This window comes from Antechinus flavipes, chromosome 3, assembly GCF_016432865.1.
Source record: "Antechinus flavipes isolate AdamAnt ecotype Samford, QLD, Australia chromosome 3, AdamAnt_v2, whole genome shotgun sequence".
NCBI classification, from domain to species: Eukaryota; Metazoa; Chordata; class Mammalia; order Dasyuromorphia; family Dasyuridae; genus Antechinus; species Antechinus flavipes.
In genome coordinates this window covers 348,466,015-348,488,752 of record NC_067400.1, presented here as the reverse complement: position 1 = coordinate 348,488,752, position 22,738 = coordinate 348,466,015, and the positions used below count along the sequence as shown (strand labels likewise).

The window sequence follows — 22,738 nt, the reverse complement described above, 5'->3', positions numbered from 1 at the left end:
TTCAACTGATTAGTGGCAGGATTAGGACCCAAATTTCCTGATGTCAAGTTCAGTGCTCTTTATAGAACCCTACAAAAACCTGATGCCTTAGGCTAAAAATCCAGGTCATTTGGTATTATGCTGACTTGATTATAGATTTCATGCATGCTGGGATGTCTTTATTAGCAATGCTAAGTAATTTTGAGGCTGACATTATATACTCTTCATCCCTAGCAGAAGCATGTGGAGTAGTCAGTTATCCAGCCTCAGTAAAAAGGGAAGTGCCCTGGATTTCACCTGAATGAGACCCTGCTGGGTTTCATTTGCTGTTCACTAAGCTTTTTTCATCTCAAGTTTTAACACCTGGATGGGAAGTTCCAACATGAAGGCTTTACATATGAGTCACCATTCTTTCTGTCGCTGTTCTTTTTCATCCCTTTGCCTACTTCTGGGGCACAGACTATAGCAAATGTGCCTCTCTATTTCATACAAATTTCAACTTTTTGCTTTCTCTCAAACTGTCCCATATGCCTGGTATGTCCTCCCCCCTTAGAAACATCAACCCAGCTCACTTCAAAAAGTTCCCAAGTTCTTATGTTTTCCATAAAGTTGACAATTTCTCCACTTATGCTATCTGAATACAGAACTCAAAAGGTTTCTTCCCAACTTCACCTTAACAATTATGTGCTTATCTTTAGTCATTTCCTACCAAATCTCAAAACATACTTAGTGTCATAGAATGTTAGAGCTGAAAAGGATCATGGAGATAATTTTACATAAGAAGAAACTGAGGCACAAAGAAGAAAAATGATTCACAGTCTAATTAGTGACTGAGCTATTGAACCTAACTTGCCAGAGTTTTAGCCCAGATATCTTTCCACTATAACACACTGTGTGTCTCTATTGAGGTAGGCATCTGGTGATACAATGGATAAATAGCTCTTGAGTCAGGATGACTAAAGTTCAAATTTACACATGTATATTTATTAGCTGTGTGACCCAGAGCAAATTTCCTTAACTTTAATTTATAAAATAGAGATAATAGGATCACCTGTTAAAGTTGATGTCAAAATGAAATGAGATTATATTTGTAAAAAGCACTTTATAGAGAGTATGGTACACAGTAGGCACTATTTAAATGCTTATTTTCTCTACTCTCTCCTTATATGTATATTGTATGTGATGGATTCACTTTACTGTTACAGTGCTAATGACTGCTTTTACTTTACCATACTCACATCTTTTTCCCCCTCTTCCACCTACCCCCGCCCCAAGACAATTGGGATTAAGTGATTTACCCAGGGTCACAACGCTAGGAAGTGGTAAATATCTGAAGCCAGATTTGAACTCAGGTCCTCCTGACTTCAGGGCTGGTGTTCTATCTACTGCACACCTAGCTGCCACTGTACTCACATCTTTTAACTGATCATCTCTACCAGTGGCTCTGCTTTTAAGTTAAAAGTCCTAAAAAGCAGGGATTATGATAAGGTTGATTTTCTTTCAAGAGAGCCTAGCACAGCTCTAAATTCAGGTAAATCCTTAATAATTCTACTGATGAGCTTTCATTCAACAAATATTATTAAGTACCTGTGTTGGGAATGAGAGGTAGAGGATGGGGGGGAGAGATGCAAAGATGAATAGGACATAATTCCTGTAAAATAGTATCTAATGGTACCTGAGCCTCCATGTGAAAGATGGGGAAGACCATTGTTTGTCCTCATTTTAGCTCTTCTCTTCTCAGCCTCACAGAGACTGGCTAGATTATCTCATCTTCCCCACAGGCAACCATGCACATTTGGGTTGAGTTGATGAGCTGTCATCTTGAGAGGCATTTGAAAGCAAACAAGGAGAAGAAATATAGAGTGCTGGGTTCCCTAAATTGAGACCATTTTTGTGACACTCCCTCCCCCTGCCCTTGCAAAGGGAGTTGAGGCCTTGCAAGTCAGGCAGAACTGACTACGGACTCCGACGTCCAGGCTCCCAGTTCATATCATAAACAACTCTTAGGAAATTTGGGCTTCTTCCCAGAGTTGTTGCCATCAGTTTATTAAAACATGAATATATTATATATACACACACTCAGAGCATAGTCATGTTGACTAGACACATCTCTTTCTTTATAGAGCAGGGTGACTAAAGTTTGAGATTTCAATTAATTGAAATGTTACCCTCTCTAACCCAGATCCTCTGTTTGCCCCTTATCTATTGGGTGATAACATCAGTCTCCTCACTGGATTTAGTCTTTGCATTCACAAGCTATGTTCCCTGCCCCTGGATCAAATGAGATAATATTTGTAAAGCACATCATAGAGCTGACATATGTTGTTAAGTCATTTAGTTGTGTCCAATGCTACATGGATTTAAAGGCTTTTCTTGACAAAGATACTGGAGTAATATGCCTTTCCTTCTCCAATATGTCCCCATTTTACAGATGAGAAATTGAGGCAAATAGGGGTTAAGTGATTTGTTTGGAATCATACAGATAGCAAGTATTGCAGGTCAAATTTGAACAAATCTTTCTGACTCCAAGCCTAATGCTCTACCATCGAGCTGTCCCAGATGAGCTGGCACATAGTTAGCTCTTACTAAATGTTTGTTTCCTTCCCCCTTCCTCTCCCCTTTTCCAAATCAAATTAGGGAAGTTTGCAAAGGTGACTATCAATAAAATTCAGTTCCAAAAACTTGATTAAGCACCTACTGTGTTCAGTGAACTTTGGCAGGAGTTGAAAGGGATAAAAAGTTTAGGTAAGACGTAGTACCTGCACTCTTGGAACTTTATAGTCATATAAGGGGATGAGAAACTTATAGAAAACTATAATAAGTGATTATACTAAATAAGTAGATTAGAGAGTTGTGAAATAAGGGGCCATGTAAGATTCAGAGGAGAAAGTCAAGATTTAGGCTATCAAGGAATACTTAGTAAAGGAAAGAGCACCTGAGCTAGACCTTAAAGGATATTGTCTGTCTATTGACCCAACAAGAAGAAGGAAGGAAGACGTAGTGCAAGCAAAGGCACAGAAGCAGAAAAGCTTTTCCAGATTTTGATCAGGAGTCAGTGAGTAATATATTTTGGCTGGAGTATCGAGTGCATGAAGGGAGAGTCTTAAATAAGTTTGAAAATATAGGACTGCATCAAACTTGGCAAAGCATTGAATGTCAGACAGAGGGAAGAGTTTGAATTTACTTGATAAGCAAAAAAAAAAAAAAAAAAAAATCGCCAAAGTTTTTTCAAGAAAAGGAACAATAGAAAAACTATGCATAGGAATGACAGGTTTGGTGGCAATAAAAAGGATAAGAGAAGAAAAAAGGGAGGAGACAATAGAGCTAGGAAAACCTGTTAGGAAGCAATCTTAATTGACAAGGAAAGTGGTAATAATATGTTCTAGAGGGAAATGAAAGAGTAACAGATATATACAACAAAATGGTTTTAAACATGGGAGACTCCATAAGTGGAGGTCCTAGAAAGATAAAACTAGAACTATCTTGTCAGATATATGGAAGTTAGAATTTGGGCCATTTCACTAAGGATTTCAGGAATTTTTAACCAAGAGCCTTCTCTCTGCTCCCCTCAATGTCTCTATCTCTCCCCCCCTAACTTCTCCTCTCTCTCTCTCTCTCTTTCTCTCTCTCTCTCTCTCTCTCTCTCTCTCTCTTCTCTCTCTCTCTCTCTCTCTCTCTCTCTCTCTCTCTCTCTCTTTCTCTCTCTCTCTCTCTTTCTCTCTCTCTCTCTCTCCCTTCCTCCCTCCCTTCTTCCTTCCCTCTCTTTCTCTTCCTCCTTCTCTCTCTCTCTTCTCTCCCTTCTCTCTCTTTTTCTCCTTTACTCTCTTCTCTCTCTCTCTGTCTATCTCTTTTTTCCCCTTCCTTTCTCCATCCTTCTCTCTTCTCTCTGTCTCTTCCCCAGCTCCCCTTTCTTTTCCCTCCTTCCCCCTCTCTATTTTATATAATAAATTAATAACAATATAATAATAAATATTGTTGTAATATTTCCTATGTAATATTAATTTCCTTTATAATATTATATAATGTAATGTTTCCTATATAACAAACCTAAAAATAATATAAATATAATATAATAATAAGCTAAAATAAGCACCAAACACAGGTTTTAAAGGGAAAAGTTCAAAGAATATGTGAGGAAGGAATTAAGGCCTTTACCTAAATTTGGAGAAGAGAGAATAAGCTAAAGTAATTACAATTGTAGGTAGAGTGGTCCTCTACTCTGGATATTCTTGCTATCCCAGCGCAATATAAGATGTTTGCAGTAAAATTTACTATTAGAATATAGCTTAAACCCTCATACCAGTATATATTATATCTGTGAAGCAGGCAAAAATCAAATATCCTGTAGTAAAGCATTTAATTAAGGTAAATAACAAGAGGAAATAATTGGAAAATAGAATCATTCTTCATCCTACCCCATGCACTACTGTCTCCCAACAGATTATAATTTAATCTTTTTAAAGGCCTCATTAATGCCATAGTGTATTAAGGAATGGACACAACCTCCTTTGAGACTCTCTACCCAGTATAACAAACATGTTCTATTTGGCTCATGGAGATATATGGCACTCTCTCAGGGAATAGAATTCTCTGTTCCAGCTCCTGGTAAATGGTCATCTGTAGATGTTTTTGATATGAGTTCTGGGGTTATCAGAATTCTACCAAGCCTCCTGGTGATGCTATGCCATGGAGGCCCACTCCATATACATTTCTTTTCATCTATTCCTCTCTTCTGTCTCATTCCTGATTTCTTTCTCTCTAACTTTGCTGACAAATCTTTTCCTATCAGTTATTGTTTTTCATATAATAGCCTTTTATTTTTTTCAAAATACTTGCAAAACACACTCTTGCAAAACCTTGTGTTCCAAATTTTTGTCCCTTCCCTAGACAGCAAGTAATCCAATATACATTAAACAGGTGCAGTTCTAAACATATTCTACATTTGTCATGAACTCAGTTATCTTTTAAACTTCCTTTCTGAGGTTTCCCTACAATTAGATTCCTCACCTCATAACACAACCCACTCTGTATCCAGGAGTATATTTGGCGGGCCAGGGGAGACTCGCTGCTGTTGTTTACTGGAGAACAATATTCTTTATTCTCTGTTCAGACATGAAAAATGAAGTGCTATGGAGAAGTGGAATTATATGTTAATATAATAATAATGATGTATCTAGAGCAGTGACAGTGGAAATAGACAAATTTGAGATTTGTTGTAAGAGCTAGTCAGAATCTCATGGAAATAAAGATCCAGAAGAAAAAGACTAGCTTTTCTAAGAAAAGCGTTCTGTTATTCTCTCCCTCTTCTTTACTACACTTCTCATACCCTCCAAATTTCCTAAACCTCTGCTAGGATTCAACAATCAGACTTTGGACCTCCTTAATTTCTGAGAAGAGCTAAATTCCATTACCCTTCTTGCTGTTTGTTTATGGGTAATATCCAACAATGGGTACCAGGTCAGATTAGAGAATTGGTGATAGAATAATAGAGTCAAAATGGATCTGAAAGATCATACAGTCCAGCTCCTTAATTTTAAGATGAGGATTGTTAAAGGGAAGTATCTTTCCCAAGGTCACATAGCTAGGTCAGAGGTAGAGCCAGGACTAGCTGGAAACCAGGTTTTCAGATTGCCAGTCCAATGTACCATATTGCACTGAAGTTTAAATATTACCCTTCAGAGAAAAGGACAGTGGACAAAAAGCTCATTTTACTTGTCTCACTGGGTTCTCAAGTTTGGGGAGTGATTTCAGATTAATGATGGCCTCCTCATTAAAGCCACACATAAACTATGGACTAAGAGAATTGTGTTTGACTCAAGGATCAAATGCACAAGAAATGAGATCTCAGAAATATCAACTGATTCCAAAGAAATCCACAGAGAAGAGAATGCAAGAATCACTTCATTTTTTCCTGAAATGTGTGGATTGCTAATAATATGGGTATCCCAGCCATCTTATACATTTTTTAGAATCTCTTGGAATCTGTTTAGAAGCAAGTCTCTAATATATTATTGTTTTTCCACTGGGAACTAGTATGGAAAATCAGGGAGTTCCAGCATGCAGCTAATAGAAAAACATGGTCATTTTTTTCCTTCCTCTTGCTTCTATCCTAAAAAAAAAAAAAAAACCAAAAAACTCTCCCAGAAACAGATTTTTTTCCTAGTAAATAAATCATATGCATAAGCCAGTTAGAGGCTGGTGGTTGAACCTGTAAGGTCCCTTCCAGAGCTGAAGTTCTACAAATAGCTTAATTCCACTCTAGTCAAGCTGATATTCCCACTGGCCTGAGCATGTCTTATTGAGTCTTTCATCTCCACCTTTGCTTTTGCTGTTCTGTGTCATCCTACCCCTGAATGTTTAGTCTCACAGCCCTAATTACTCTAGTCTATGGATTGATTGATTAATAGTTAACAAGGCTACCATTTTTAGAGTTTGTTCAGGCAACACATATGTTACATATGAGGATCTCATTGTTGGTTCCTGATTAAAAGGAAACAAATAATATCAGCTCTAATGGGAGCCTTGGACAACATATGCTTCCTGATTTCTAGCTGATCTCTATTCAAGTGTCCCATCAGAGCCACTTAGACCTTCTTAGATTATATAGATCAAGAATTCAGTTAATAAAAGAACACTAATAGGTGTGGTAGGGGATACAGTGTAGATTCCCTGTCCTTGAGGAGCTTATAGTCTGGTTGTGAAGATGATACAAATGTATCCATCCCTCTTCAAAGAAAGAAGAAAAAAACCTAAAAAAACAAGGACAAATAGTAAATATGTGCTAATAAATAATAGAGTCAATTAAATGTTTTAGAAGTTCAAGAGAGGGAAAAAATTCTGTGGCTTAGTAGGAGAAAACACTGAGCTGGGATTCTCTAATTCTCATTCCAGTATTGCCACTAAATCACTGTGGAATCTTAGGCAAATGAACCCTAAACCTAAGCATAACCACTTAATTCCAAATCCAAAGCTTTCTTCATGGTATAAAATAGCTTCTTCTTAAACCTGGTCATCCTCTGTAGCCAATGCTTGTTTATTCTATAACCAGTTACCAAAATTGGGAGTTATGTAGACTCTTTATTTCTTTGCCTGCTCCCCACGCTACCATTCCATTCCACCATTTTGGTCATTTCACTTGATGTTGGGGAGGGGGTTGGATTACATAGCCTTAGTCTGAGATTCTGTGATTTTGTGATTTTAGGCACAAGGCCAGATCTGACAACAGTCCTTAGGCCAAGCAGGATTGAGACCAAGGAGCTTCATGAAAGAAAAGCATTTCTGCAATGTCTTCATTAGAAAAAAAATTAGCTAACTGTTTTCTTAATGACAACATTGGAGGGGAAGCAAGAGGAAGAGAAAAGGGCCAGTTTCATTTTTTCCACATGGAGCTGTGTTGATGCAGAAACAAAATTCCCAACCAATCTATAATCTAGACTCTGATTCCTTCCCTCCCTTCCTCCCTCTTTCTACCTACCACCTACCCCTTATGAATTGATGGCTTTTCATACAGTCTTGTCAGAAGCCCAGAAGCAAATAGCTTCAGGAAATCTGGTCTCTGGTTCTGCTGTCAGTGGCAGGCCCCATTCCTGGGATCCTAACTACAGTCAGGGTGGTGCCATGAACTCACTTCATTCCAGGCCATCCCATTTAAAAATGGGTCATTTGGGAAGGGCCTGAGTCATCTATGAAATTCCAGGGCTTTAGAGTAACACAGACTGAGGTTAGGTGGCTTTAAATCACCATGTAATCATCAGCTTGTCATGCGAAAGCTCTTCTGTGGTTGTTGAGTGCTATTGGTTAGAGCCCTGGGCTAAGGAGGCCAAGATTCTTAGGTTTGATTCTTGTGTGGGCCACTTAGTTCTGCTCTGTTCCATAGCCACAGATTGCACCCCAGATCCCAGCCAACGTCTCACAAACACAGAACCATAGTCACAAGGGAAGCCAGGAGATTGGGGATTGATCACTGTAAACCCTCTCCCTTTACTGGAGATTGAACCATAGAATTTGAAGATTATCTACCCCAAAATCCCATCCTCTTCAGGAATATCCTTGATAACACCTCTCAGAGTTGACCACCTAACCTTACTTAAATACTTCTAGTAAAAGGGAATTTATTATATCATATTATATTATTTGTCTCATTTCTGACCATTTAAATTTGTCATATTAAGAGGAGAATATGGTATATAAAGAGAGTCAAGCTAAGAATACCTGAGTTCAAGGCCCATGCCTGATATTGATAGTTTTACTCTGAGCCCCTACTCTTAACTTCTCAATGTTCTAGGTCAGTGGCATCAAAATCAAAGTAAATCAAAACAGAAAAGGAGAAAGAGGAATCCCTGCAGGCCACATACCCAGAATCCACATTGACTTAGAAAACAATACTTTTGAAGGGGATGTGGGAAAACTAGGACACTAATGCATTGTTGGTGGAGTTGTGAAATGATCCAACCATTCTGGGAGCAATATGGAACTATGCCCAAAGGACTATAAAACTGTGCCTACCTTTTGACCCAACAGTGCCATTATTGGGTCTGTATCTAAGGAAATCATAAAGGAATGAAAAGGACCACATATGCAAAAATATTTATAGCAACTCTTTTTGTGATAGCAAAGAATTGGAAAATGAGATCCATCACTTGGTGAATGGCTGAACAAGTTGTAGTATGTGAAGGTAATGGAATATTATTGTTCCATTAAAAAAGATGAAAAAGCTGATTTTAGAAAGGCCTGGGAAGATTTACACCAAATGATGCTGAGTGAAACAAACTCAACACATTGTACACAATAACAGCAAGACTATGTGATGATCAACTATGAAAGACTTGGTTCTTCTCAATTGTTCAGTGATCTAAAGCAACCCCAATAGACTTTGGACAGAAAATGTCATCTGCATTCAGAAAAAGAACTATGGAGATGGAAGGTAAATCAATACATATTATGTTCAATTCTTTTTTCTCCCATGCTTTTTCCCTCTCTCCCAAAATGATTCATAAAGCAAAAAGAAGAAAAGAAAAAATAGACTTATCTTGTAGGTTCTTATAAAGTTTGATATGAGGCAATACTAAGCCTGATTATTACAAAATACAAATCAACTCTTCCAATATTCCATGGGAGTTGGTACTTCAACTTTCCATGTCTTCTGGCTTGGGGACCTCTTGGGAAAACTGACTCACTAACCTATTGGTTCCACTGCTCCAAAACTTAGAGAATAGAATATTGCATTCTTATATAGTAGGTTGTGGTAGAAATATGTTCAAATTTTAAAACTGTAATAAGGAACTTTGGAATCATAATAAAATGATGCTACTTGATACATCAAGCTTTAGTATTTTGTAATATTTTATAATTTTTTGTATTTTGTAATATTTACTAATGCAGGGAATTATGAATATGGAATACTGCTTATACTGTCAGATTGAAAAAGATGAATATGTTATCATAGTTATTACTGAGATTTAGTGAAAAAAACTTTTAACTAAAATGTGGTTCCAGGTTGATATATCATAAACAAATAAATATGATAGGTAAATAAAAAATCCCCACACTTTTATATATACATATTTTTTATTAATACAGCAACACATGAAAATCAGAAAATAGACTTTTATCTGGTTCAGGCTGCATTCTGGAGAGCTGCAGGTCACTTGTTGCTGGTATGTGTGATACCTTTAACTTGAGGCAATTTCTTAAGATCATAAATTAGAGATAAGGTACCATTAGTAGATGGAATTTTCTCACTCAGGAATTCTCTTTCTAATGAAAGCATAGATCCGCTTCCAGGCCTTATCTTTATCCCTCTTTATATTACACCATCTCAATCCATTTTGAGATCTAACCTCATTCCATTGTTTGTGCTTCTGCCTTTGGAAGCCACACAGAGTAAATCTACTTCCCTATCTATATGAAAGCCTTTCACATGTTTGAAGATAGCCATTTTGTTCTCTTTAAGTCTTTTCAAAATAAATGTCCTGTTGATTAGTGCTAATATTATCCTTTGCAACAAATTATATAAAGAGGGTGTCATGTTTGGCAAAGATGTATATTAAATTTTATCTTTAGCAATGCCTATTTCCCCTTTCATGACCCTTCCTTTCTTCCTCAAGTCCCCATTCAAATAGAACCCTAAGATTAAAAGGCGATGGGGAGGGTATGGTACAATTAGCAAAGAGAGAACTATAAATAGAAGGGGTGAGTTTGTGGGAAAGATGACGAGTTCAGTTTTGGATTTACTCTGTTTTATGTGTTTTCTGTCTAGATGTCCATCTAGGTGGAAATATTCATCAGACAGTTGTAAACATGGGCAAAAGCTTTGGAGAGAAGGTAATTTAGAGTTTAGGATCTTGGAGGAAGAAAAGTTTCAAGAGATGTAGTGTGGGATCCTGATCGATAGCAAAAAAATTGAGTCAAGGTAGAAATCATAGAAGTTGAAGAATTCAAGACAGTGGGATGATATGATATGAGAAGAATCATCTATGTAAATGTCAACATTTTTGAGGATAATTGTAGGCCCTCCCTCCTTCCCCCTCACTATAGTATGTTTCATACTTAAAAATATGCAATCCATATGTAATGTCATAATTTAGGAAGAAAACTTTTTATGAAAATTTATGGCACAAAAGATTTACAAAGCAATAGTGATAACTCATATTTACATAAATCACCTTGAGGTTTGCAGAGCACTTTCCACATAATTGTCTTGGGAAGCAAATATTCTACTGTTGTAAAATATTTTGAGACTTAAAGATAAATCTTGGTGAGCAAATGTGAAAGAAGTAACTCACTGGGTCTGGCCTACAACTGTGGACAATGTTGAAGGAAAGCTAGTTATTATTTATTAGAACCCTTAAAAATATTTTTGTAAAATATTACAGTGACTGTCATCTTTGCTCACATCTCATGTTCAGAACCAAGCAGAAACATGGACTATATTGAGAGGCAGCATGGTGTAGTACTAGATTTGGAGTAAAAAAGACCAACATTGAGAGTTTGTCTTAGATACCTATGAATTATCTGACTTTACATGAGTTACTTAATGTCTCTGGACTTCAGTGATCTCATTTGTAAAATTAGGTAGTTGGTATCTTTTGGCTTTTTTAATATTCCATTTAATTTTTATTTTTCATTAATTGTAAACAGTTTTTCAAATCATTCTTTTTAAATTTTTAAATTTAAATTTCCCTTTCTTCCTCTCCTCTTCATTTCTTGAGGAGATGAACAATACAATTTAGATTTTACACTTGTAGTCATGCAAAAGAAAATTAGCTGTGTTGCAAAAAAAAAATTCAGACAAAAAAAAACCCTTAAGAATAACAAAGTTTTTTAAAAGTATGCTTCGATGTTCATTCAGACTCTGAGAATTCTTTCTGTGGAGGTGGACAGCATTTTTCATAAGTCTTTTGGAATCATTTTGGATCTTTACATAATTGAGAACTTTTGTTGTTATTGGGTTGTTTCAGTCATACTGACTCATTTTGACTGGCGTGTATTTGTAATTTTCTTCTCCAGTTTATTTTACAGATGAGGAGACTGAGGCAAATAGGGTTAAGTGGCTTGTAATTTTCTTCTCCAGTTTATTTTACAGATGAGGAAACTGAGGCAAATAGGGTTAAGTGGTTTTTAATTTTCTTCTCCAGTTTATTTTACAGATGAGGAAACTGAGGCAAATAGGGTTAAGTGGTTTGTAATTTTCTTCTCCAGTTTATTTTACAGATGAGGAAACTGAGGCAAATAGGGTTAAGTGACTTGCTCTGAGTCTCACAGCAAGGAAGTGTATGAGGACACCTCACCACTTAGCTGCCCTCTGCTGAGAATAGCTAAGTCATTCACAGTTGATTATCTATAGAATTGCAGTTACTGGATACAGTGCTCTCCTGGCTTTGCTCATTTTATTTTGCATCAGTTCATGCAAGTTCTCAATGACTTTGAAGGTCCTTTCCAGTGCTGCGTGATCCCTTTATAGTGAAAATAATTAATCTTTCAATTATAAGTTTTGTGATGTTGGATGACTGCATCAGGATTCTTAGTTGTGGGGGGAGAACATATACCTCTTTTCCCTAACCCCCTAATATGTCACCCAATATATCAATACAAAGCTTTCTTATCCATTTTTTTGGTCTTCCTACAGGCCTCCTACTCTGAGTGGCAGCCCTGTTATCTCTGACATCTCCCTCATCCGGCTTTCACCACATCCTGCAGGTCCTGGAGAGTCACCCTTCAACCCCCCTCACCCATACGTGAACCCTCACATGGAACACTACCTCCGCTCCATGCACAGCAGTCCTACCCTATCCATGATTTCAGCAGCACGAGGCCTCAGCCCAGCTGAGGGTGAGTAATGGGCCAAATTGAGGGGTCTTGGGGTAGTCCCTGCAAACATAGAATCATATTTATTTCTTTCTGAGATAGAACATGAGTAGTTAAAATGCTTCCCCCACACACATACCTTTTTAAATGGCAGTGAACAGTTTACTGTCTAATTCACAATCCATTGAGTTAGTAAGGAGACAAGCTCCGCTGGAGTGGTGATTGGTTAGGGGAGTAAAAGAAGAAGTTAGAATGGTGGGTTGGGCCCTTGCATGCTGACTCCATATTTTTTACATGAATTCCATCATCTGCTTTGATAAACGGAGCTTTGCTCTCTTCTGCTCCTCCCTGATCAGCCAGGGACTGTAGGATCTGGGGAAAGCAGAATTGAAAAACTTCAGCTGTCCATAATGAGTTTTGGCAGCTGAGAGGTTTTATCTAGCCAAGGAACTTAACAAGCACTAAGCATTAAGTCTCTACTCGAATTTTCAGACATAGCTATCGTTGACCGGGCTACAATCGTCTGGCGTCCACAGCACTTTCTTTTTCCTTTTCTTTTTTCTTTAGAAACCAAATCAGCTAGGATGTGGATGCTGACAGCCCGTTAGCTCCCAGTTTCTACTGGAGCCCTGGTTTTCTGAGGGTGGTAGAACAGGGAGCAAAAGAGAAATTGTTTATAAATTTGAGGAAATGGAGGAATGTGGAGGGCCAGGCCTGGTCTCTTTTATCGACAGAAACACACCCCATATGGAACATCAGCAGAGCACTGAATTGGATGCTTGAGATGGGGAGGAAGGCACTGGGGGAGTTCAAGGAAAGGAAGAAGAGAAGGGAACTGAATGGAGACTACTATGTTTCATAGACATTATTTTTTGCCTTATTCAAGGGGGAAAATTAGGGTTGGTGTCAGATTTTAATTAATTTTCTCCCTCCCCTCCTTTCTCCCTTCCCCAGTGGCCCACGAGCACCTTAAAGAGAGAGGCCTCTTTGGCCTCCCCCCTCCAGGTGCAAACCCTTCAGATTATTACCATCAGATGACACTCATGGCGAGCCACCCAGGCCCTTATGGGGACCTCTTGATGCAAGGTGGAGGAGCAACAGGTGCCCCCCATCTCCATGACTACCTCAACCCAGTGGATGGTAAGTACTAAAACTAGAACAATACCGTGGATATGGGGAAGGTGGGAAGGATGTCTTGATGTTTATGGCAGAAAAGGGGCTGAAGCATGTTTACCATTGTTGATTCAAGTATTATAATCCTATTTTGAATGATTTTTAAAATAAAAGTTCATCTTTTTTTAAACTAAAACTTGTAGATGATTCTGAGATAAATTTGATTGGTTACCCATGACATCCTTGTGAAATTGCATCTTGCTTATGTGCATTTTCAAGAAGAAAACTTAAGATGCAGAGAATTATCTGTGCTGGGAAACTAATACTGCTATTTACAATTTTTGACTAAATTTGGCCTCCTTTGCCCAGCTCCACTCAGAGAGGGTGATTTTTAGGGACACTCCCACAGGCGTTAATGAACAGTTCAGGTTAGCACTGGGGTCCACTTGCTGGTGAAAAGAGCCACATGAGTGACTTCTTGGATCCAAGTCACAAGATGCTAGAGTTGGACAGTACCTCTGGAGATCATCCAGTCTAACCCCTGCTTCCAGTCAGGGGAATGTCTAAACCATCCAGGAAAGAGTAATTGGCCTAATGTAGACTTTGGCTATAGGCCTGCAGAGCCTCAGTTGGCGAGTACTTGATTAGTTAAATCTGGTCACCTTCCCAGCATTATTGTGCCCTACCCATTAGCTGGAAAATAAACCTTAGGAGAATTTGCAGTTCTGGAATTTCCTTTATTTCTTCTGTTCTGTGCCGACTCAGATACTATACATTCCCAGTTAATTTCTATGAGTCTGTTGAATTATGGGATATTAGAGATGTTTGGGCCTTTAAAATTCATTTGTGGCTACTCTACCCCCAAACTATCAAAAGGACCTTAGATAAATCACCTAACATCTCTCAATTAGTCTCATTTGTAAAATGTTGGATTAGGTGATTTACAAGTGAGAAAACAGAAACCTAAAGAGTTTTAAGTGACTTGAACTCATTTTCATAGAAATGAAAGCTTAGTCTTTTTGCCTTATTCTTCTGCCCCCAAATATGATTGTGTTTAGGGGAATCTGAGCTGGTTCTGACCCATTATTCCTTAGAACAGCTTTATGTGCCTTTAGTTCTCTCTATGATTTTCCTTAGAAGGAAAAATAAAAGAGAGATTTTGTTTTCCCTTGTTAAGAGAACCACTAGATCAGCCAGTGGGGAGATGTAAACATCAAGGCTATTAATAAATTGTGTAAACCCCTTATAAATAATCCATAAAAGGCAACTCCTACGGAATATCTTCTAATTAGATGAAGCTTGGTACCTCAAGTCAGATCTCAGAGTGTGGAGCAGAGCAGAAATCACTAACCACATTTGATGCTTCCATTTTCTTTGCCCTGTTATATGGATTAAGGGGCTCAGAACATCCATTTCATAGATGAAGAAAATAAGACCACAAGAGGTTCTTCTTTTGGTCATATAATACAGGATCTAGCCTGATATTCTAGTCAGGATTTAGATCTTTGAAATCTCACTTCTCCTTCTGTTGTTCTTGTGGAGTGGCTTTTTAAGGGGATAAAGGGAATACTCTGGAAATCAATCATGAAACAAAAACAGCAAGAAATAATTAACCCTGTAAATATGGGAACATTATCAGAAATCCTCCTGATTTCTTGTTTCTGTAGGAGAGAATTTGCATCATTTGATGCCTAATATTATTAGATGACTTTCACATGATGCTTTACATAATTATTCCGTTTGAATCTCACAGCCTCATGAGATAGATAATACAAGTATTACCATACCCATTTCACTCTGTGAAAAACTGAGACTTCAAGATATAAAGTTACTTACCCAAGATTACATAACTAATAAGTGATAAGGTAAAACTTGAACTCGTCCTCTGATTGAAAATTCACATCATCACAGCCCCCTTCTGTCAGTGTTGTTGGTGTTCAATTATTTCAGTCTTTCTGACTCTTTTTGTCCCCATTTTGGATTTTCTTGGCAAAGATACTGGAGTTCTGCCATTTCCTTCTTCACCTCATTTTATAGGTGAGGACTTGCCCAGGATCACACAACTAGTAAGTGTCCAAAGCTGGATTTGACTCAGGTGTTCCTGACTTCAGAAATATACTCACTCTACCACCTATCTGTCCCAAAAAAAAACCCATTTTCTTGGAGTAGTGAATCTGCTATGCCCCTCTTTTTTTTTCAGTTTTGTTGACAAAATCTTGTTCAACTTCCCATATATAAGACTTCCAGATGAAGCAAAGCAAAGCTTTGTATACATTGCTTCTGTGGTTATGGCACAGTTGTGACCCTATCTGCTCCTGGTAGATGAGCAAAAGTAACTCAGGGAACTAACCATTCAAAAATGAAGTAGCCAGCTCTGACAGCTGGTGGTCCAATGATACCAAACTCAAACAGAAATGGATCCCTGTGGGTAACATATTGACTTAGAAAACAACGAATTAACATTATCTACATTGTATTGTATTTTTATTTATTTTTCTCAATTTTGATCTCTTTGGCTATACTTATAAACTGGCAAATAAGGTTTGAGCCTGTAGATTATACAGCTTGACAATATGAGATGAACTAAAGAGAAACAGAGGCTTGAAAGAAAAAAATTGTGACTGATTTTACATTCCACATATTTTAGAATTAAAAATGCTACTCTTCCTACCAGCCCCCTGACCAGTGAGTAATGAAGTTAGCACATAAAATCAAAATCTTTTGCTTTCTTCTTAGAACACTTTTCAGGACACCCTGCCCTTATAGTGGAACCTTTTCATTCCCTTCTATCTAAAGACTCCATAAGGGTAGTATTCCCAATGGTAAGAGTAGTGAAATTGTCCACCAAACCAGAGCTAGGGGAGGAAGCTGCTTGTCATCTGGAGAGCCAGTAAGTCTCCCTGAAATAGGACAAACTTTTCTCTATCAAATCTGACCCACTATCAGACCCAGGAAGTTTGGCTACCTCTGCCTGGCACCATAAAGGGTGCAGATGTTGGGACTGGCAGTGAAACAAATCTCGTAGGGGAATCTTGGCTTGTTCTTTACTACACACATGTTGCTGAACAGTAGCCAGGTCAAGAGCCAGGGGCCACGGCAGGAGGTCTGAAACAAGGGTTTTATGGGCTGTCAAGCCTTGTATGATCCCTTTGATATAGCCTGACTATTCTACTCACTGAAGTCCCTACACGTGCATTGTCTATTCTTCTCTCAATATTTTTGCTCATGTCTTTCTTTGGACCTAGAATACCTTCTTCCTCTAGCTCCCACTATATCCCCCTTTTTCTGATTTTTTTTATAGCACTCATAGTTTGCGCCATGTAATTCACTTTCTTGTATACTGTATTCTCTGATTATCAATTGATTATTCTACAAGTGCTTATTACAGAGATTCTTTACTTTGTTGGTGTCATGGACCACTGTAATTCTTTGGAGAAACCCATGAATTCCTCCTTAGAAATAGTGTTTTTAAATGTATAAAATAAAATGCAAAAGGATTTCAAGGAAAATTAATTTTATTGGAATAGAATAATTGAAATATAAAAACAAGTTCATGGAACTGAGGCTAAAAATCTCTGGGTTATTAAATACTTCCCATGTGCCAGACATTGTGTTAAGAGCTGAAACTACACAGAAAGATAAAAACACTTCCTGTTTAAGCTTCCTGAAACTTGCTTTCTAATGAGGGAGGCAACACTGTTTACAATAGGTACACATAAGATATATGCAGAGAAGGTAAAATGTAAATTTAGAGGAGAATTCGGGGTGGGGGGTGTCATGTTGTGAAAACCTTCTGGCAGAAGCTGTCATTTGAGATATATCCTCCCAACCATACTGTATACAAAGATCAGAAATTGTTATAGTATTTTCTGGCATCCTTCATGTGTGTTATGTATTGCTAAGAATGCTATATAAGCTCAATGATGACATTCTGAATTGAATCTTTAAATGGTTATTCTAGATTCCTGTCCTATCTAGAAAAAAGGGAGAAGATGAAGGTCTTGGCTTTTTTGCATCTGGTTGCTTCTTTGTGAGGAGGCATGGATTGATTGATAGTTCCGTAAAATGTTTTCCTGTCATGTTTGTGGGTTTCCTTTAATTCATAGTCTGATGCAATTTCTGTTTTACTGGGAAATTCTACCACCTATACCAGTGACATTCATTCATTTATCTATCATAGTAAACTAATTGATCCATTTTCTAGATGCATAGTAGTAGGTAAGGTACTTTAAGGATACTGTAGGATAGACAGAGTCCACACTCCTTCTAAGAGTGTTCCATCTCACTAGGGCCACTGTACAGGAGAGATGACCTCTCACCTTATCAGAACCAAGCCTTAATGGTAATTCCAGCTATTTCCAAGCCATGCTATTGTGCATTTCCTCTCCTCCCACCTCTTGAAGCTCCCCTTTAGTGTCTGTCTTCCTCCTTAGCATGTAAGCTCCTCGAAGGCAGAGTTTGTTCTCTTGCTTTTGTTGGTAACTCTGGCACTTAGTATAGTGCTTGGCACAGTAAGAGCTTTTGTGGTTGTTCAATTGTTAATCATGTTTGACTCTTTTTGACTTCATATTGGGGTTTGTGGGGGAAAGGTATTGGAGTGATTTATCATTTCTTTCTCCAGTAGATCAAGGCAAAGAGCTTAGTAAATGCTTTGTCTTTAATTCATTCATTCATTCATGATATATACATGTAAAATAGTAAAGTAATAGTGCAGGATAAGTTGATTTATATAGCATAGAGGAAAGAACCCACACTAGGAACTAATCTCTCCCACTAATTAACATCATCTAATAAGCACTTGAATGTAAAGTCCTTTAGAATAGGGATTGGTTTTTTCTCTGTATTGTGTTCTCAATATATAGTACAGTGGCCAGCACATAATAGGCATTTAACAAATACTTATTGACTATTATATGAAATCAAGAAAGTCACTTCTTCCTGAACCGCTTGTGGATTAGATCAGGGTTTCTTAAACTTTTTCCATTCATAGCCTCTTTTTGCCTGAGAAATTTGTGTGTGACCCCAGGTGTATAGATATATAAAATAAGTATACAAATCAAAATTTACTAATAATAAATCATAATTTTGCAACACCCACATTTAGTTATGAGACCCCATATGGAATCATGAACCATAGTTTAAGAAGCTGGGGATGAGATGACCTCGAATGTCCTTTTCTGATCTAGACACGGAAACAATTCTACAAACACTTAAATGCTCTGTACTTGGTAATAGAGTTATAGAGACAAAACCAAATCAATTCCTGTCTCTAAGGAGCTTACATATTTTCCTGGAGGATATGGGCATATAGTCAGAGAAATAAACATGTAAATTCAGGAAAGATGAAGTGGAAGTAACAATTAGGAAAATCAGGAGGTGGCATCTAAACTGAACCTTGAAGACAGCTGGGGATTCCAATAGGAAATGAAGCATGGAGAATAGACAATTTCTTCGAAGGCATTGTGATGGGAGATGAAATAATTAAGCTGTAATTGCTTAATAAATACTAATTGATTATTGTTTCATAGAATATTATTTATACATTCATTCAAAAGGATAGGTGCCAATGAAATTTCTGGAAAGGAGAGAGCCCTAGAGATTTGGGACCCAAACAGAGAAGACTTTCTCTAGGAAGAAATTAGATATGAGCTGAAACTTATAATCACTGTTCATAGCACACAATGTATGAGGAATTGAGGTATGTTTTATCTCAGAGTCAATTATCAGAAGATATATCCTTCCAGTAGCAACATGAGCAGGAACTATTAAGTTTCTTCATGTCCCCAGCACTTAGCAGAGTGCCTGACACATAGTAGATGCTTAATAAATGAGTGATTGACAATTGACAATCTCCTTGAGTATCATTTAGTAGTCTAAAACATTAAGAACTTTAAAATGGGAAATGGAGGTGTGCTAGTATTATAGTAATATCATCCTACCAAAGTTCACAGAAATAGTCTGCTAATCATATAGTTTGGAATGATGGGAAATGATAAAAGGATCACGTTAGACACCCATAAGAAGATCTCAGGAGTCAAACACTAAAGTAAAGCCACCAAAAAAAAAAAAAAAAAAAAGGTTGATGACATTTGGAATAAAATAGAAAAACTTGATCTGAAATAATTAAAATATAATCTTCTAGTTCAAAGGCAGCTACTTGAACCTAGTTAAAAGGGCCTCTCAGGTGCATCTAGCCCTCAGATTCTGTAATAGAATTCCATGTGCTTTCCCCCACAAATTATACTATTATCAACCAGTTGAATTCTAGTTGCTTGGACAAGGACCTACTGAAAGTTTCCTTCCTAATTGGTTTCACATACACAGTGGCTGCTTTTACCATGTCTGGAGGATATTGTTCACAGATCAGCCAAAGAGATTTGTGTTCAGTAGTCCCTTCATTGATCCCCCAGGTTTGTTTTCAGCTGGACTAGATTTTCTCTGATCTCAGACTTAAGAATTAAAACTCCTTGATTCCCCCAAAAGAAAATAAGGAAACTTATTAGCAGTATTGCTCTGGTTTCTGATCCCCTACAGAAAGTGATACAAATCATTCCAGGAGAGATTGGGTGTTGGCCAGGCCCAATCAAGCATTCATTTCCTTAGCACTTAAACCCTGCACAAATTTCCGAGAAATCAAATCCTGTGGTTGCTCTATGTGACACCAGGATTCATTAAAGAACCCCTTTCAGTTACCATTTGGTTTTTGTGACTCCTCTGACACTAAGGGTTATAGCTTCGTGAGACTTGTCTGGGGGCCAGGAAAGCAAATGAACCCTTCATCTTGTGAACCAGGGATTGGTGTGCCAGCAAAAGGACCTAAGAAATCCAAGATTCCAAAGATCTGAGCTTTGTTCCAGATTTAGAAAAAAATGGGCAACTTTACTGTGTTTTAAAGGAACAGCAAGTTATACATAATAGATTTGCCATTTTCATGTATGATTATCTTTTTATTGTATTGTGTTTTGGAAAGTATTGTTTTGTTTCATAAATTAAAAAATTAAATACAAGTTTAAAAAGATTTAGAAAAGGAATAAAAAACCGTTATCTTTTTGAGGACTGCTAACCCTAGGGAGAAATCAATACTACATACAAAAAGTCATTTGATGTGTGTATTTTTATAGGTATATATGTATTGTTTCTCAGTCCTTCATTTGTGATTCCATGGATCATAGAATCCAATCTCATGTTCTTTGCTTCCTTGGTACTGTCTTTTTAGTTCATCCTCTGCCATTCTCTTTTCCTTTCCTTTTCAATCTTTCCCAACATCAGGGTCTTTGCCAGTGAGTCCCATCTTCTCATTATGTGTGTGGGTCCCCATCGAACAAATGTTCTCATTTGATCCTTACAATATCCTTGAGAAGAGATCCCCATTTTACTACTTCTATTGTTACTACTACACAATATTTATATGGTGACTATGTGCTAGGCATTGTGCTAAATGCTTTACAAATATTCTCATTTGATTCTTATAATAACCCTGAGAGGTAGATCTATGTTATTATCCCCATTTTACTGTTATTACTACTAATAATATTTATATAGTGAGTACTATGTACCAGGCACTGTACAAAATGCTTTACAGATATTCTCATTTGATACCTGGGAGGTAGGTGTTATTATTGCCCTCATTTTATAGACAACAACAACAAATACTTAAATAGCACACAATGTGCATCAGGCATGTGCTTTACAATTATTATTCCATTTAATCATCTCAACAGCCTTGGGATGTAGATAGCGTTCTTATCCCATTTTGCAGTTATTACTATTATCCCATTTTACAAATGAGAAAAATGAGGCAAGAAAAGGTGAAGTTACTTGCCCAGGATCACAAAACTAGTGAGTTTTTGAGGCTGGATTTGACTTTTCTTGTCTTCTTGCCCAGGGCTCTGTCCACTGACCAAGAAGTCCTGCCTCTTCTGCATTCTGACTTTGGGATCTTGGGCAATTCACTTGCTCTCTCAAAGTGTCAAGTGGCTCTCTAAACTGCCAGTTCCCAAGTAGCTGATCTGCAGTGACAGCTGGGGGTTCCAGTAGAATCCAAGGTCTAACCCTTCTTCTCCCTGAAGGAGCTTTAGAGAAGATGTACCTTAGCCTCTTCCTGGCTGAGAGTAGGTTCTCTTTGAGTGACATTAGCTCTTTCTAGTTTTTTTTTTTTTTACAAGATCATGTAAACACACAAATCAGAGTGACTTTAGAGCATTTCTATGTCTCTGTTGCAGCATGAGGGATTCAGAGCCATCATCACTCAAAGCACTATCTAATCAGCCCGGTGGGAGTAAACAGCTATGTAAGGCAAGTCATTCTCATAAAGACCTAAATGAAGGTTGCTATCTATGTAAAAATAAGGAATACAAGGCAATGGAAAGCAATAGGAGAAGCAGGAGACAGGGTGCTGAACTTGGGAGAGAAAGGAAACATTTAATTAAGCACCTATTATGTGCCAGGCACTTTGCTAAAAGTTTTACAAATATTATCTCATTTAATCTTCCCAATAGCCTTTTAAGTAGATGCTATTAATATCCCCAATTTGCAGCTGAGGAAAACTAAGGCAAACAGGATTAAGTGACTTGCCTAGGGTCATACAGTTAGTAACTGTCTGAGGTCATATTTGAACTCAGATCTTAACTCTGTGTCCAAGGCTCTACCCATGGTAATACAGCTGGGAGACTAAGATCTTTCAGATCTAAATTTGTGATCCTAAAAGATTAGAAATATTTGTCAAGTGACCAAAGAGTGATAGAAAGACAAAAAAAAAAAAAAAAAAAAAAAGAAAAGAAAAGAAAGAAAGCTGTAAAGAGAAAAATGAGGTTTGGAAGAGCAGAAAGGTCAGAGAATACCCCTGACTTAGAATGATTAGAAGTTGTTTCATGGAAGACACAGTTTTTGCTAAGGCCTTGAAAAATAGAATTTAGATAAATGTGAAAAGAGTGAAGAAGCTGGAAGGGTGTTCTAAAAGAGGTGACAGTGGCAGAGAGGGGAAACTAAGAGAAAAAGGCTGGAATTCATGAGTGGCATTCATAATACAGTCAGTAGACAAGTCTGCCTGGAGAATAAGGTGGATATAATAATAAGAGCTATTTATATTAATAGCACTTCAAATTTTGCAAAGCACTTTCTTCACAATAACCCAATGAGGTAAGTACCACAAATTATTGTTCTTGAAGAGGTCCATGATATCAGGGAAGTGATGTCATGCATGCAAGTGAATTGGATTTAAGTGAGAGAAGCTGTGCAAGGTCACCTACCTCTCTTTCCTCTCCAGTCATCTGAGTCCAGGGGCCAGAGGTAGATCAGGACAACTGGGGATGACCCTGGATGTAGTGGGGAAACAGGCCTT

At 37.6% G+C, this 22,738-nt stretch overlaps 1 protein-coding gene across 3 annotated transcripts in view; it reads left to right on the top strand.

Moving 5' to 3' along the window:
• The window catches only part of GLI2 (GLI family zinc finger 2), a 395,398-nt gene that overhangs the window by 310,564 nt on the left and 62,096 nt on the right, over positions 1-22,738 (top strand). For all 3 annotated transcript variants that reach the window (XM_051985726.1, XM_051985725.1, XM_051985727.1), the window contains 2 exons: positions 12,107-12,309; positions 13,240-13,425. In XM_051985726.1, the coding sequence (XP_051841686.1) occupies positions 12,107-12,309; positions 13,240-13,425 (389 nt within the window). The remainder of the gene's footprint in view (positions 1-12,106; positions 12,310-13,239; positions 13,426-22,738) is intronic.